The sequence below is a fragment of the Spermophilus citellus genome (assembly GCF_964194105.1).
Source record: "Spermophilus citellus genome assembly, chromosome: 4".
Taxonomy (NCBI): Eukaryota; Metazoa; Chordata; class Mammalia; order Rodentia; family Sciuridae; genus Spermophilus; species Spermophilus citellus.
This window is the reverse complement of record NC_138185.1, coordinates 172,037,421-172,055,412: the sequence shown is the minus strand read 5'-3', so window position 1 is coordinate 172,055,412 and position 17,992 is coordinate 172,037,421. Positions and strand designations below refer to the sequence as shown.

Sequence of the window (17,992 nt, the reverse complement as noted above, 5' to 3'; positions counted from 1 at the left end):
TGGTAAAATTGAGTTAGGGATATAGCTCAGTAGGTAGAGTGCTTGCCTTACATGCACAAGGCCCTGGGTTCCATCCCCAGTACCACCAAAAAAAACCCCAAACTGGTAAATTAATATTTACATATGATATAGAAGCATGACACAATATAGATTATTAAATACACATAGACATATCTACATATACAATACATAAATTCACACTGATATCTATCAATCAATCAATCTATCAACCAATCAATCAATCACAACCTATGCAGGATAATATAATTTTAACAGACTGAGCTCTAGAATGGGGATGCCCAGGTTTCAGTATTGCCTGTACTATTTAACAGTCATGTGATCTTGGGAAAGTCTTTTTTTTTTTTTTTTTTTTTTTTGCAGTACTGGGAATTGAACCCAGGGGTGCTCTTTCACTAAGTTACATCCCCAACCCTTTATACTTATGTATTTTTAATTTTGAGACAAGGTCTTGCTAAGTTGTCAAAGCTGCTCAAACTTGTGACCCTCCTGCCTCAGCCTCCCAAGTCTTTGGGGTCACAGGTGTGCGCTACTACACCTGGCTGGGAAAGTCATCTTAAAATCTCAGTTTTCTCATCTGCAAAAAACAGACAAAATAGTATTTTTTTTCAAAAAGTAAACTTTTGAAAAGTTTACTATGCTTATCTATGTGCTAAACATAACTACTCTGTAATTAAAGATTATTTATTATTATCATTATCAATATTATCTTTAAAGAGAATTACTTTTTGTCAACTAAACCCATGTGACTCCTGTTGAGAGCCACAGCCAAAGGGGCCCCAGCAAACTTCCAGCTGCCAGCAAACTTCCAGCTGCCGGCTGATGATTGGCTCACAGCGGCCCCAGCAACATCTAGCTGATTAGCTCCTCTGCGGTGATGTTCATTGGGCTGTTTCCCTGCCCTTTCAGACCACGGGAGCTGCTCATTGGGGGACTTCTTTGGCTCTGCCCACGCGACCCAGCCAATCGGCCTCAAGAGCAGGAGGATTGTGGGAGGTGGAGAGGCTGGTGTTGGAGAGAGAGGCTTGTGGGAAGCCAGTGGTGGCAGTTGGGCTCTGAGGGTTTTTTCCTGAGGAGCTGTTTTGTTTGGCATGTGTAGTTCTAAAAATAAAGTTAGTTTCTTTTGACAAGTGGCTCCTGAATTGTGCCCAGCCAGACTGAGGCAACTCCCTTCCATGTATACCAAAAAAGGAAGGAAGCTGGCTTACTACAAACTGAACAAATACAACCAAGGCAAGGCCAAAGCCTAATTCTACCAATAAAGATACAACGAACCACTTTTAGATTCAGACATTTTATTAAATTTAGATAGTTCAGTGGAAAAGTGTATGCTTAGCATGCATGAAGACCTGGTTTTGATCCCTAATACCAAAAAAATAAATTAAATAAAATAAAATAAAAATAAAATAAAATCCTCATGTAAATGTAAAAAAAAAAAATTTAGACAGTTTATCACTTAGTGAAAAGAAGAGTAGCCAAACAGTGAACTGCCTGGATCCTTGTTTCACATATCACCCATAAATTGTTAAGGATACAATCTAGACTGTGGCTAAGCAGTTTTATATTCTGCATCTCTATTCTAAGGGGTGGGGAGTAAAAGCCCATACTTTACCACAATCAAGGATGTTAACAGAAATTATCTTCTGACAGACTTACAGGAGAGACAGAGAGGTAGATGGCTTCATAGCAGTGGCTTAGGAGTCCTCCCAAACCCTTGTGTTTTAAGAGAATAACAAGGCAGCCAAGACTCAGATAAGCTGCAGTCCTCCAGGTCACGCCTTTGCTATATGGATGCATGTTACCAGGGTGCTGTGACAAAGTTGTTTCCCAACATTTATACCCTTATATTATTTCTTTGTCTCACTTTCCTATATCTTTACCATTAAAACCTTTTAAATATTTTCTGACCACTTCAACAGTGAGTGAAATATTCTATTCATTTGAAACAATAAAAATTATTAAAAATTTAAAAACAGGTCAAAGAAATGGTATTGGTAAAGATAACTTTACAAAAGAGCACCTATGGGGGCTGGGGTTGTGGCTCAGTGGTAGAGCACTTGCCTGGCATGTGCAAGGCCCTGGGTTCGACCATCAGCACCACATAAAATAAAGGTATTGTGTCCAACTAAAAATGAAAAATAAATACTAAAAAAGAGCACCTATGCATTCTCTTCCTTATATTACATGGGAATGACATAATGTTCATTTCTTTTATGAACAATTAAGAATAGAGTTAAAGAAATTATACTTTTAATGTTCAACCAGAACAATTCCAACTAAAAACTTTAAAAAGGCAAGATTAAAATAGGGAACCTAAGATGAATTATCCCAGGTTTGCCATAATGCATTCTTAAAATTTTTAATTTGATCACTTTCCTATCTCAAGAAATGAGACTTAGAAATTCATAGAACATTAACATTTTCAAATGCAGAGTTTTAAAAAACCTGTCCTCAAACTGTGGTCCTATCAAGAGTATCAGCAACATTTGGGGACCTGCTAGAAATGCAAATTCTTGAGTCCCATCACAGATTTAAAAAATCAGAAAGTATATGGAGTTTGGGGGGAGGCTGGACAATCTGTTCTAAGTTCTCCATGTGATTCTTATACATGTTTAATGTTTGAGAACCAGTTAAACTATTTTCAGCACAAATGTAATTGCTTAAATATTATTGTAAATTATAATCGATACATCCAAAATTTTGAATTACAACTGTGACTGTATTTGATTCTTGGCTATACATTAATAAATGACTAAAAATAACTCAAAGAAGCAATAATTTCTCATTGTCAAAACAAACCCCATCTTTATCAAATAGCTTTACACTCACAGTTTCATTTATCTCAATAACAACCATGTACAGAAGGAAGGGCAAGCACCACGGGAAGCAGGAAAGAACAATGAGTAAAAGTATGAATTTTGGAGCCTTAGAGAACTGGGTTCAAATCTACATTTGGGTAATTAATAGCTACATGACTTCAGGTAGATTACTTATTCTATACTTGAACTTTCTTATTTATAAAATTTCTTGTGGATGAAACAGAATTAAATGAGAACATATGTAAGAGAAAATAGATTAATAGAAAAAAGTAGAAAACACAGAAATAGATCATTTACATATGTAGAATTAGTGTACGATAAAGGCATCACCTTAAAATCAGTGGCAAAAGACAACTTTTAAATTAATATGTTAGGATAACTAAAGAATTAATCATATGGAAATAAATAAATTAGATCCCTTTCACATACTTCACCAGGATAAGTTCCAAATGGATCAGAGATATAAAATGGAAAAAGTGAAATCATGCAAGTAGTAGAAAAAAATAAGAATTAATTCTTTCATAACCTGGTATTAGGGAACAGTTTCTCACCATGCCACAAAACCCAGAAACAATAAATGAAAAGATAAAATTGATTACATTAAACAATTCTGAATATAAGTGAGAATAAGAAAGAATGTAATTTTGCGATTCTGACCAACTTATCTTTTGAGTTCCTTTATCATTTTATATCCTCACAGCAATGAGTGAGAGTAGCTGTTTATTATAGCCTCACTAACAGTAATATTATAAAGAGAGACTGTTAACTCCATATAGTTTTAATTTATTTTATTTGAGTATAAGTGAAACTGAGCAAATTTTCATGCAGTTAAAAGCCATTTGCATTATTAATCATCTGTTCATTTCTTTAGTCTTTTTTTTTCCTAAAAGCTAGGGAATTTTAGAAATTTTCTGTATTACTGATACATATTTTACATATACTGCAAATATTGTTCAAACCCATCTATATTCAAAAATCTTTAATGTAATCAATTTTATCTTTTAATTTATTGTTTTTGGGGTTTTGTTTTTATATAATGATGACTGCAATTGACTAAAACACATCAGATATATTAAATCCATAAAGTCAAAATAATTTCTTAAAACCCTTATCAGTCACCAATGGAGGATGCCAATTAATCAACTCATTAATTGAAACCCAGAAATAAAGGGAAAGAATCAAGCATTCATCATGTCCTCCCTATGCTAACTGTATCATTAAGTTTGTCTTTATAAAACTATTTCAGTTACTAAATTAAGAAGAAATGATAGGATGTTACCATTTTGCTCACTTAATAGGTCAGCACTGATTATGAGGACTGCTAAAAATCTCAAAAAGAGAGAAAACCCAACATTAAGGCCTACTGATAGAACAACATATCACCAACCTGAGTATTCTAGTATTCCCTCCAACACACAAAAATCAAACCAATTCAACCACAGTCAAATCCTATATATCTGTTAATTTACAAAAAATACAGTGAATGGAAAAAAACGTGTTAAAGTAAAAGAGAAAGATACAATTAGCAAAAATATTTTGTGAAAAAAATTTATGAAATAATCTGGATGCTTCAACAAATAAACTCCAAAAAATACAGAGTATAAGCGTGCAGATTAGAATAAACTTAAGACACATTGACCAAGTACAACCTATAATCCATACATGTACATGTGCACATATATTTAGAATACAACTAGAAATTTACAAATTGACCAAATTACTGATTATAATCACTATTTACTTTGTTGTTGAAAACCGTAGTTCTGCTTTTAAGACTTTTTTTAATCTTTTATAAATAATCTTGAAATATCTGTACATGAAATAATGTCAGAGAGTTACCAAAATAATATTATTATTTGTCAAAATAATATGGGATGGTTGGGCCATGGTGATGCACCCCTGTAATCCCAGCAGCTCAGGAGGCTGATGCAGGAGGATCTCAAGTCCAAAGCTAGCCTCAGCAAAAGTGAGGTGCTAAGCAACTCAGTGAGACCCTGTTTCTAAATAAAATACAAAATAGGGTTGGAGATGTGGCTCAGTGGTAGGATGCCCCTGAGTTCAATCCCCGATAATCCCCCCACCAAATAATAATAATAATAATAACAACAACAACAATACTAATAATAATATGGGATGAGGAGATGGATGATGTCATGAGTTGACAACTACTGAAGCTAGATAACAGGTACATGGAGGTTCATCCTATTATTCTACTTTTACATGTCTGAAAATTTTGCATAGTAAAAAATTTTTTAACAAAAAAGGAGAATATAAGACACTAAACTGTGAATAAGACTTAGACATGAAGACTTTGGATGTATCGATTATAATTTACAATAATATTTAAGCAATTACATTTGTGCTGAAAATAGTTTAACTTGTTCTCAAACATCAAAGAGTTTAGATGACTTAATGTGATCACAACTGGGGTTAGTGAGGCATGGCTGTAGTCCCAACACTGGAGAAGTTGCAGTAGGAGGATCCCTGGAGCACAGGCATTGGAGACCAGCCTAGGCAAAATAGTGAGACCCTGTCTCAAAAACCAAAAATCTTGGGTTCTATTTTTAGTATTGCAAAAACAAACCAAAATCACAAGATTATTAAAACACATTACTGCAACTAGAATGTTATCTTAATCTTAGAACAATGTTTTCTGCACATTGCATCCAAAAAATTACACTGTTAAAGAGTGTTAGGCTGCTTAAAGTGTTTACAGAGACAAATTATAACTGATGCCACTTCTAGCAAGACTAAATTATTCTATAAAAGAGTACCTGGAATACAACCTTGTTTAACTGTCATAATGTACCAGGTACTATTATAAGTTTTTTACTTTTTAATACCTTTTGTCCTCAGAAAAGCAATATGAGATAGGAAGTTTTTATTATTTCTATTTTAAACATAATAAAGACTAAAGATATAAAATGCACAGATCAGATACAAAAATACATCAGGGCTTTAAAATAAAATAAAGAGGGATCCATGGAATAATTATTTCCTTCAGCAATTTGCATAATAACAAATTTGATATAGCAGGCTCCCACACATATCTGTCATCTTTTTTGGTCTTAATTTTGGTACCATAACATTTATATCTAAGGGCTGGTTGTAGCTCAGTGGTAGAGGGCTTGCCTAGCATGTGTGAGGCCCTGGGTTCGATCCTCAGCACTGTATAATGTAAATAAACAAAATAAAGGTGTTGTGTGCATCTAAAACATATATATATATATATATATATATATATATATATATATATAAATATAATAAAAAGGCACTTATGTCTAAGATTTACATAAAGTACTCCAAATCTAAGTAACTGGATTAGTCAATATTGAAAAAAAAATCTATCTGAAAAAATTTAAGAAAGTATTATATTTTATATAACATATATTATATGTAGTACATTATGTATATATAGTATTATATTTTACTTAGTTATGTATAAATATACACAATTTTGGTAAAATTAAAATAAAATCAAACTTTCCATAGTCTATAATGACTTCACAATTTTAGGTTCTAAAACCAAGATTATAAGGCTAAGCTGTGAGTTTAGTATCTACCTACTTAATTGATATCTAAGCCACAAAAGCAGTGGTGCTAAAATTAGTTGGGAGGCAATTATCTTCTACCATATAAATATAGATCTAGAGCAAAGAGTGAAAAGAAATGAGGATTTCTTAAACAAAATGAATACATGTTTTATATAAAGAACATGATTTATAAAATTAGGAGAATATTTTATCATAACTGCTCTTTTCTTAAATATCTTTCCTATAGTTCAACTTCCCTCAGAGAAATGAACCAATGGAACAATTTGGCATATCTTTCCTTTTTCATGATATTGTTTTTTTGTTTTGTTTTGGTTCAGGAACTGAACACAAGGATGTGCATCCCAAGCCACATTCCCAGCCCTTTTAATTTTATTTTTTAGGGTCTCACTAATTTGCTTGGGGCCCTCTAGAACTTTGAATCCTCCTGCCTCAGGATCCCTAGTCACTGGGATTACAGGCATTCACCACCACACCCAGCTCCATGAGAATGATTTTCATTATATCTGGAAAACCAACTGTAAAATTAGCAGTCTATCATAACAGAAATCATTATATTATGGATTCAGAAATAATACAGAAGAAAGCAAGTCCCCAAAGGCGTTACTACATTCAGCAAAAGCTCCTAGTTACATAATTAACCCCTGTCCATTGAAAATGGTTGCAACAGATGTTAAATGATGTTAATTTATATAGATTAGTGCTTAAAATGCAATAAAAATTGAATTTCACTTTAAGTTCTAGTTCTGACTCAAGACAGAAATGCATAAATGCTTTGGAACATAATATAAACTAGATAAAAATAAGTAATTCATTCTACAGGTATAAAAATAGAGCCATAATTTCTTAATGTTATTAAAACTTTGATTCAAGAAAGTAAACAAGATTCAGAATAGAAATCCAAAAAGGATAGATTAAAGTATATAATCAAATAATACAAAATTCTAAGCAAATAATTAAATATACTAATTTGAGTTTACTTTCTTACTCTGAACAATCACTTTCCAGTAGATATAGTCTTCAGATGTTCCCCAGTACAAATGTAGAATATACAACCTCCAAAAATAGTTAAATCAATTAATATTTGTTAAGTACCTACCACAGTGCATGGCATGAGGCAAATACAATAAATGGTATCATTATAATTATTTGTTAATATATATCTTTCATTTGCACAATACTTCTTAAACAATACAAACTTTTAATAGTTTACAAAATTCACACTGATTTCCAATATTCCTAAGTGTCTGTAAAATTTAAGAATACAGAAAAAACTATAATGATTCATCCAACAAATTTATTATCTGACTCAAAATAATGCTTTAGGGCAATTGTGTTTACCTTGCTTAAAATCAGCTAAAGAAAAAAGGTATGTAACACATATTCCTGTAATCCATTAATCATTTTTGAAACTGAAAATTTTAGCATGTTTAATTCAAATTTGCAATTTTCAATGGATCCTTAAACTACCTCCTTTCAACTTTTCCAGATATATTATTAATAAAACAACTAAAATGTTTCACTACAAACTCTGAAATTTGATCAAAATATGTTCCCTATCTATACTTACATTTCAAAATAAAATTTTTATACTCAATACACAAAAGACTCATATAATTCGAGAATAAGATTATTTTAAAAATCAACATCATTAGCAATCAGGGAAATGCAAATCAAAACAACACTGAGATTTCCTCTCACTCCAATTAAAAAGAAATCATCAAAAATACAAATAATAAATGCTATAGAGAATGTGGGATTGTAAATTAGAACAATCACTGTGGAAATCAATATGGAGATTTCCTAATGGACTAGGAATGGAACCATAGCACCCAGAAACACCACTCTTCAGTATTTTTCCAAAGGAATTAAAGTCAGCATACTATAGCAATACATGCATGCCCACGTTCATAGAAGCTCAAGTCACAATAGCCAAGTTATAGAATCAGCCTATGCATCCATCACCAAATGAATAAAATATATATATATATATGTAATTCACCCATAAAGAAGACTGAAATTATGTCATTTGCAGGAAAATAGATGAAACTGAAGCATCATAATGAGCCAATAAGCCAGACTCAGAAAAGGTCATATGTACATGACCAATATAACTCCACCTCATGTTTAACAATAAGAATAGGATCTTTTATTATTATTATTATTTTTTTTTTTAGGTATAAATGGACACAACACAATGCCTCTATTTTTATGTGGAACCCGGGTCCCGCCCATGCTAGGTGAGCACTCTACCACTAAGCCACAATCCTAGCCCCAGAATGGGATCTTAATTAGAATAAGTTATAGTCAATATATGTGTAACGTGTCAAAATACATTCTACTATCATGTTTATCTAAAAAGAACAAATTCTAAAAACGAAAAAAAAGAAAGGGTCATATGTTCTCTCACATGCAGAAGCTCAAAAGAAAAAAAAATTTTAAGTGACCTCATAAAACTAGAGGGGAGACCAGTAGGGTTGAGGAAGCGGGAGAGAGAAAGGGAAGGTACTGGGTTATGAAACTGATCAAGTAATGTTATGTGCATGTATATATATCACAATGAATCCCACTATTATGTATAATGATATACCAACAAAAATGGATTTAAAAAAATATCCTTTGTATCTGTAATAGATATAAATAGAACATAACTTAAATGGATAAGATTCATATTCCACAAGATAATCATAAGAGATAATCAGTAAGAGACATGATGATGAAATCTCACTTCCTAAATATACACTATAGAGACTAATGCATCTTCCAAGTCTTCATCAAGGAGACAAAGTGTAACAGATATAAAATAAACTGTAATTTGTAACATAATGATCTACAAAGGCCTGAGAAGAAGAATAATCAAAAGACTATTTGGTTTGTTCCCAAGAACAGGACATGACAACTGCTTGATTTAAATTTAAGTGTCCAAAACCTCTAAAAAGTATTCTTTATTGAGGGAAGGGGTACTTTTTTAGGGGAGTGGGTACTGGGGATTGAACCCAAGAGCACTTTATAACTAAGCTCTTAATTTTTTATGTTGAGACGGGATCTCACTAAGTTACTAAAGCTGGCTTTGAACCTATGATCCTCCTCCCTCAGCTTCCCAATATGCTGGGATTACAAGTATAGGCCACCACACCTAGCAGGAAGAAATCATTCTTTTTATTTATTTATTTATTTTTTAGTTGTCAATGAACCTTCATTTTATTTATTTATATGCAGTGGTGATACTCAAACTCGGTGTCTCACACAGGCTAGGCAAGTGCTCTGCCACTGAGCCACAACCCTGGCCCCAAGAAGGAATAATTCTTAAGCTTCTACCATAACTGATTATGAAATATCATTCAAGAGCTTCCAATTTCTTTTTCTATGATTCGGTGATTACCATAAAATCTCTAGTTATTAACCTGGCTTCCCAAAATCTTGGATATAGCAGAATATACTGGATTATCAACCCTAAAATTCTTATCAGTGGAAAGGATTATTTTCTATTCCAACTGGCATTCTATTGTGTACATTCTAACCTGTACATAATTCTCCTTTCCCTTCATTTGGAGTAGCTTCCTGAAGGCTGAGCATACAAGAATAAAAAGATACATTTGAGTTTCTTAGATTAGAAACATGAAAACCAGACATTTTCATTGACAACTGCTACAATCCTATCTTGGTTTTCACTCCCATGCCCTAACTCTGTGCCTAAAAAAGAAAAAGAGCAGAAGGATTCTTTTGGTTAACTGAAATATGCTAGCCAAACCAAATCTAGGCAGATTCATTTGTACATCAAAATGACTAAGGAAGTAACCACTTTGAATTTAAACCAAAACATAGGATACGTATTTATGTATTTATGTAGCCTTCTTTTCCCAAAGGAAAAAAAAAACTATGATATGCAAATTGTGCTATAAGGCAAAATTCAGAAAAAATTTCTGAACTTGCATCAGCCAGAAAGATTACAACATGATTTAGCATATATGCTAAATTATTCTAGGATTTTAAAAATTATTTGGGATATCCCATCCGATACAGAACAAGGCAGCAATACTTTAAAGTGTAGAAATTTCGGACTCCAAATTATAACTGAGTTTTTTCATTAGGTTATTCAAAAGTAATTGTATTATTTCTTTAAAAATTTCTCTCTCTGGGCTGGGGCTGTAGCTCAGTGGCAGAGCACTTGCCTAGTATGTGTGAGGCACTGGTTTCGATCCTCAGCATCACATACAAAATTAAATAAAATAAAACATCGCTCTTCCACACTCTGAAACATTCAGCCTCATACCAAGACATTCCAGCTCTTCAATCTACTTAAGTTTCATTTCCAAGGACAAAATGCATATCAAATTCTCAGTTCGCCTAAAACAAAGAAATATCTACCAACCCTAAATCCACAGGGAAGAATTCTCTTAGGACCGTGATGACAAGAACTTCCATCGCTACTGAAATTGTCTTTGCAATCTCTGTCTCTAGGAGACTGAAAGGCTGCAGAGACGCTTGAAGATCCTGCTGGGAGTTCGGCTGGAGGAGGGAGGAGGCGGGGAAAAGGGTGAGTCCCACAGAAGAACTGCATCAGAAGACAAGACTTTGACAACGTCTAGAGGAAGGAGGTTAGTTATAGGGGAAACATTTATCTCCAGATTATGAGCGTTTTAAAGAGAACTTAAAAGTGATGGGGGTAAGAAAAAGTGACAGAAAACAATTGACCTTCCCCAGCCAGAGGGTTATGGGAAATACCAAAAGGGGACCTGGGAGAAAAGCGTGGTGAATAAGGTCCCCAAAGATCGGGAATTGGAAAATAAAATTACCCCATCTATGAGCTTGGCTTTGGTCGGGATCTCCTGTACGAATAAACGGATAGGAGGAGGAAAGGATCACACTTACTCAGGGTTGTAGGGAGTAACACGTTTACAACGGTAACAAGCCCTGCATAAGAAGATGTCGCCTTTCCCTGCCTGCTCCCGTCCACTCCTTTACCTCTATCTCCAGTGCCACTTGGGTAAAACTTTGCCAAATATTGCATCGCTGGAGGACAGCAAAGGGAAAATACCTGAGTCCCAGGAATCACACCTGCAGCCACAGGAGGTGGAGCCGTGGACAATTGAAGCCGGGACAAGATCCCCAGTCGCTCCGGTCAAGCCTCAACTCTCACGGATGGGGCGGGGAACTTCCGCCCGGAGCAAGGACAACGTCACTTCCGCCTAACACCCTTTCCCCCCCCACCACCCCACAGTACCCGCCCTCCTCTCCGCCCTAGTTACGTTCCAACGTTCTGACTTCCTCTTCCAGGACACTTCTGCCTTAACATCTGACGTGGACTTCATGACCCAGCATTCATCTCGGCGGATCGATTTCCGGGTCAAGAGGTCCGCTCTGGGTACATCACCATGGAAGCGATCGGTTTGGTCACGTGGTGCTCCTGGTTACGCCCGGTGGCAGCTGTGGGGTCTGGGACTCTAGCCGGGGCCATTTTGCCAAAAGGCAAAAGGCTACCTCCCGGAGTAGGAGGCGGCCTGGCAGCTGGCTCAAGGTGTTCCTTTTCCTCCTCTGCAGTTTGGGGCTTGGGAAGGAAGTGGAAGGCTGGGCTTCGTCGAGCCCTTCGGAGACGGCAATGGTTCCGTTCAGCCTTCGCTACCTGACCACCCTCCATGGCGGCTGCGCCATCCTCGCTGCTTCTGATGCCGCCCCTTTCAGCCGCTTATGCCTGTCGCCTCCAGAGCTGCGGTCGCCCTTCCGCCCCAGAGACTGATGATAATCGAGTTGGGGGCACCATGAGAGGAGAGAAAAATTACTACTGCCGCGGAGCTGCCGGGGACCACGGCTCCTGTCCCCCTACACCTTCACCTCTGGCCTCAACCCTCTTGTTGCCGGCAGAGGCAGTCTCAAGTAGTTGGTCTGGGCCTGGAGGTGGTTTCTCAGGGGGAGATGAAGAGGAGACTCGGCTCTTTCAGCTCTTGCGCACCGTCCCCGATCCTTCCGAGGCTTTCCAGGCTTTGCAGGCTGCTTTGCCACGGCGGGGCGGTCGACTTGGCTTCCCCAGACGTAAAGAAGCATTGTATCGGGCCCTGGGCCGAGTGCTTGTGGAAGGAGGTAGTGATGAGAAACGACTCTGCTTGCAACTTCTCTCCGATGTTCTCCGAGGTCAGGGGGAGGCAGGCCAGCTGGAAGAAGCTTTTAGTTTAGCACTTCTGCCTCAACTAGTTGTCTCCTTACGAGAAGAGAATCCAGCTCTGCGGAAAGATGCGCTGCAGATTCTGCACTTATGTCTGAAACGTAGTTCTGGACAGGTGCTAAGAACGCTAATACATCAAGGTTTGGAAAGTACCAATAGCCGACTTAGAGCGTCTACTGCACTACTGCTCCCCATCTTACTTACTCCTGAGGATTTGTTGCTCGGCCTGGATCTCACTGAGGTAATAATATCTCTAGCCAGAAAGCTTGGTGATCAGGAGATAGAAGAAGAATCAGAGGTAGCTTTTTCTGCACTTCAACAAATTGGTGAGAGACTTGGCCAAGAGAGGTTTCAATCCTATATCTCTCGTCTGCCATCTGCACTGAGGAGACACTACAATCGCCGCCTGGAGTCCCAGTTTGGAAGTCAAGTTCCTTATTATTTGGAACTTGAAGCCTCTGGATTTCCTGAGGATTCCGTCCCTTGTGCAGTGGCTCTTTGCAATAGCAATCTTAAATTTGGGATTATTCCTCAGGAGCTGCATTCAAGATTATTGGATCAGGAAGACTATAAGAACCGGACTCAGGCCGTTGAAGAACTAAAACAGGTGCTGGGAAAATTTAACCCTAGCTCTACCCCTCATTCTAGTCTTGTTGGTTTCATTAGTTTGTTGTATAATTTGTTAGACGATTCTAACTTCAAAGTGGTCCATAGCACACTTCAGGTCCTGCATTTACTAGTTATTCGTCTTGGAGAGCAAGTCCAACAGTTCTTAGGACCAGTTATAGCAGCTTCTGTCAAAGTACTAGCAGACAACAAATTGGTGATCAAACAGGAATACATGAAAATCTTCCTCAAGCTAATGAAAGAAGTAGGTCCTCAACAGGTGCTTTGTTTACTCCTGGAACATCTTAAACATAAGCATTCCAGAGTAAGAGAGGAGGTGGTGAACATCTGCATCTGCTCCCTCCTGACTTATCCCAGTGAGGATTTTGACTTACCCAAATTGTCTTTTGATCTTGCCCCAGCTCTTGTAGATAGCAAACGCAGGGTTCGCCAAGCAGCTCTAGAAGCCTTTGCTGTGTTGGCATCATCAATGGGCTCAGGTAAAACCAGCATCCTTTTTAAAGCTGTAGATACTATTGAACTGCAAGATAATGGAGATGGAGTGATGAATGCTGTGCAGGCCAGATTGGCTAGAAAAACCCTACCTAGGCTAACAGAACACGGATTTGTGGAATATGCAATACTCATGCCATCTTCTGCTCAGGGTAGGTCAAACCATTTGGCACATGGAGCGGATACAGACTGGGTTTTGGCTGGTAACAGAACTCAGAGTGCACACTCTCTCTGTGGTGATCACACAAGGGATAGCTTGCAAATGTATGGATCTTACAGTCCAACTGTCTGTACCCGGAGGGTATTAAGTGCAGGAAAAGGAAAAAATAAATTACCGTGGGAAAATGAGCAGCCTGGAGTTCTTGGAGAAAACCAGACCTCCAATTCCAAGGATATACAGCAGGTATGCTTGTCTAATTTCCTTGATTTGAACTGAAAGAAATTAAAATGAAAATATGCTTGTGATGACTTAAGAATAAGACTACCTGAACCTTGTTACACTGTTTTAAATTAAATGCTAATGTGAGTATTCATTATAATGGTACGAGTCAAGTATAAGACCACTTAATAGACTTCCCACTTTATTGATTGATTGATTGATTAAATTTGAGGCCCAGTGTGATGTGGACAACACCTGATTGCAATTTTGAATTATTACTTTGGTATGCCAGTTACTGGATTCATACAATAAACACAAAATACCTAGTAGGTACCAGATAAAGAACTAAGTTCTGGAAATGAAGATGAAACCAGTTCCACACAGTTTTGGGAAAAGGTCAGTTAACAAAATTTCTTAAGTACTAGATTTAGTATATAAAGAGTCCTGTGGGGATTTCTGAATTACTGAAGATAGAAAAAACTAATAATAATTCTACTAGAATTAAAAGTTAAAAAAGTAAATTAAGCATAAAAAGCTGTAGAGAAGATAGTGACATTTGAACTGAGATTCCCCCCAAAACTTTTATTTAAAAAATTCCAAGTCTATAGCTAAGAGTATGAGGATCCAATATTTACCAGTTGTTAACATCTTGCCATATTTGCTAAACCATTTGAAAGTTGCGTACATTTTGACATTTCGGTCCTAAATGTCTCCAAAAATATCTACTAAGAATAACATTGTCCTAATAACCATAATATTAATATTTTACCTTAGAATATTAATTGCAATTCAGTAACATCTAATAGTATGCATTTACATTTCTCCATTTGTCCCCAAAGTGTGTTTTGTATTTTTTTGTTTTACTTTTGTCATCCAGGATCCAGTTATGGTTTACGTGACCAATATGTCTTCTTTATCTAGCATTCTGTCTTACATATTTGTGTTTCTTTGTTCTTTTCATGACATTGACTTTTTAATAAGAGTCTCGGATAGGCTTTGTAGAATGTGTTACCTTTCAAATCTACCTGTTTCCTTATAATTAGATTCAAGATAAACAGTTTTAGTAAAAATATTACATAGGAGATATGTAATATGAACTTCATAGTACATCAAATTTTATCCTGTTCCCTTATTAGTGAAGCTTAACTTAATTATTTGTTTAAAGTGGTAATAACCAAATCCATTGTAAAAATATATTTTTTTTAAATTTACAATTAGTGTATAATCTGTAGGACGATATTTTTGAGACCCTGTGAATATCCCAACAACTTTTCACACACTGGTTTTCACATCCACTAAAGGGTTTTTTTTTGTTTGTTTTTTTTTTTTTGTTTTTTTGTTTTTTTTTTTTTTTAGAGAGAGTGAGAGAGGAGAGAGAGAGAGAGAGAATTTTTTTTAATATTTATTTTTTAGTTCTCGGCGGACACAACATCTTTGTTTGTATGTGGTGCTGAGGATCAAACCCGGGCCGCACGCATGCCAGGCGAGCGCGCTACCGCTTGAGCCACATCCCCAGCCCCACTAAAGGGTTTTACACCTGTATTATTTATTGCACTGGGAGGATACAAAAAGGGTAACTAAAGAAAAAATTCTAATATTTCTTCTATATTTGTTAGCTGAAATTCTCTTATGTGTAATAAATTTTTACATACATCTTGATTTCTTTTTTTTTAATTTTTTTCAGTTTTAAGTAGACACAGTATCTTTATTTTGCATTTATGTGGTGCTGAGGATCCAACTCAGTGCCTCAGGCATGCTAGGCGAGCGCTCTACCCCTGAGCCACAACCCCAGCCTCTAATTTCTTAATTACTAAAAAAAAATAACTTTTTTAATTTTTTTATTTTTTGTACTTGTAGATGGACAGCATGCCTTTATTTTAATGTGGTGCTGAGGATCAAACCCAGTGCCTCACATTTGCTAAGCAAGCAGTCCACCACTGAGCTACAGCCCCAGCCCAAAATGTAGCTTTTTTGATGCTAAAATTACCTCTTATTTGACCAGCAATTGGCTCCTATGTCCTTTGGGCTTGACTCTAGTCCTTGAGCACTTTCTTGACATTTTTTAACATGATGCCCAGGCTTACTTTGTACTTTTCCTACTTCAGACCTGGAATCGGCTATTTTTTCAAGAGTCCTAATACTGCCTTAGTAGGTGCAGTATTTAAAAACCAAAGCATGGTATAGATTTGCTCATTGCTATTTCTTTTCATTATGAATTGGCTCTCTCAGTGAACAGAATATTTTTTATTTTTATTTTTTAATTTATATTGATACCTCCAATTCAAATCCAACTGTACAGAGTTCTTCCACATCTTTTTTTATTCCCCATTTGAATCTGTCTTCTCCCACAATAAAACCCTAGATCCCAGCAAGTTATATTTATTCAGACACTGTTTCCTACAATATGCAAAAAATTACTAGACTGATACCATAAATAACTACATTCTGAAGTTCAAGATTTCTTTACAATTCTTTTTTTTAATATTTATTCTTAGTTATAGGTGGACACAATATCTTTGTTTTATTTTTATGTGGTGCTTAGGATGGAACCCAATGCCTCACGCATACTAGGCAAGTGCTCTACCTCTGAGCCACAACCACAGCCCCTCTTTACAGTTCTTTTTGTTGTTATAATTATCCCAGAGTTATGTGTTCAAATTTTTCATAAATTCATTCTTTTGTCTGGGTAATTTTGATTGGAACAATGGGATGAAAAATGAGTAAGAGTTTTCTAAATGTCAGGGGGTCCAGGTGAATTTCAGACTTGAAGTAGCGTGTTTAGACACTGATTTGTGAAAAAACTTAGCAAATTAATAAGAACAGGTATTGATAAGAATAGCTATCAACTGATAGCTCAGAAAAAGATCAAGATTGAAAGTATGGTTTCTGGGGCTGGGGTTGTAGCTCAGTGGTAGAACACTTGCCTCGCACGTCTAAGGCACTGGCTTCAATCCTCAGCACCACATAAAAAAATAAAATTATTGTGTCCATCTACAACTAAAAATATTTTTAAAAAAAGAAGAAAGAAAGAAAGTATACTTTCTACTGAAGACATTGATTTTGCATCATCATAAAGTTGAAAAATTGGGAGTCAGAGGCTATCTGTATGTAATTTAGATTTTTTTTTTTTTTACAGCAGACCTGAAACAAAAATGGTTCTTTACAGTTCCAAAATTTGTAGATTTTTTTGAAATGTTTTTCAGATTTATGTAGTCTGGTTGATTATTCTCATATACTGTAAACAGTATCGAGTTGCTATTGATTTGCTGTAAGCATTGATCTTAAGAGTATTATGTGTCAAGTTCAAGATGTCAGTGTGTATATTAAGATTCTGGTGCTGGCCCAATTTACAAGAATCAGAAAGTAAGTGCATTTCTGACATGCTTTTGTAGATGTACTTTGTATTTGAAAGATGCTGTGTAAAATTAAAATTTGTCCCAGAAATCAAATTATCATTCCTTTCTTAAAGGGCTGAGGTTGTGGCTCAGTGGAGAGCACTTGCCTAGCACTGTGTTCGATCCTCAGCACCACGTATAAATAAATAAATTAAATTAAGGTATTGTGTCCATCTTCAACTAAAAAAATTTTTTTTAAATGATCCATAAAACTACACTGAGAATTATCTCAGTTGGAAGGACAGAGACTAAATATGCAAATATTTTTATATGTGTAGTTTTTCTAAAGTACATATGCATATATGTTAAAATTAATAAACTTTATTTTTTAAAACAATTTTAGTTTTACAGCAACATTTTAAATGGAAAGTACAGATAGTTCCCATGTGCCCTTGTCCACACACATAAACAACCTACCTCACTACATCCTGTACACAACGGTATTTTTGTTATAATCAATGAACCCAAATTGACATATCATTATCACTGGAAGTTTATAGTTTATATCAGGGTTCATTCTTGTGTTGTATGTTCTATGGGATTTGACAAAT

The 17,992-nt window shown here is 35.8% G+C and overlaps 2 protein-coding genes across 8 annotated transcripts in view; one reads left to right on the top strand and one right to left on the bottom strand.

Annotated features, from left to right (window-relative positions):
- Nucleotides 1-11,547, bottom strand: part of KLHL28 (kelch like family member 28) — a 36,914-nt gene extending 25,367 nt beyond the window's left edge. For 2 of the 5 annotated variants that reach the window (XR_014021446.1, XM_081289926.1), the window contains exon 1: nucleotides 11,427-11,547. The gene's annotated coding sequence lies outside the window, so the exon portion shown is untranslated. Of the gene's footprint in view, nucleotides 1-10,760; nucleotides 10,898-11,426 lie in introns of all 5 variants that reach the window. The other 3 variants (XM_081289928.1, XM_081289927.1, XM_081289930.1) reach the window with 3 other exon arrangements.
- Nucleotides 11,548-11,782: 235 nt separating this feature from the next.
- TOGARAM1 (TOG array regulator of axonemal microtubules 1) overlaps nucleotides 11,783-17,992 on the top strand; it is a 98,348-nt gene continuing 92,138 nt past the window's right edge. For all 3 annotated transcript variants that reach the window (XM_081292176.1, XM_081292175.1, XM_081292174.1), the window contains exon 1: nucleotides 11,783-14,070. In XM_081292176.1, the coding sequence (XP_081148302.1) occupies nucleotides 12,025-14,070 (2,046 nt within the window). In that variant the 5' untranslated portion in view covers nucleotides 11,783-12,024. The remainder of the gene's footprint in view (nucleotides 14,071-17,992) is intronic.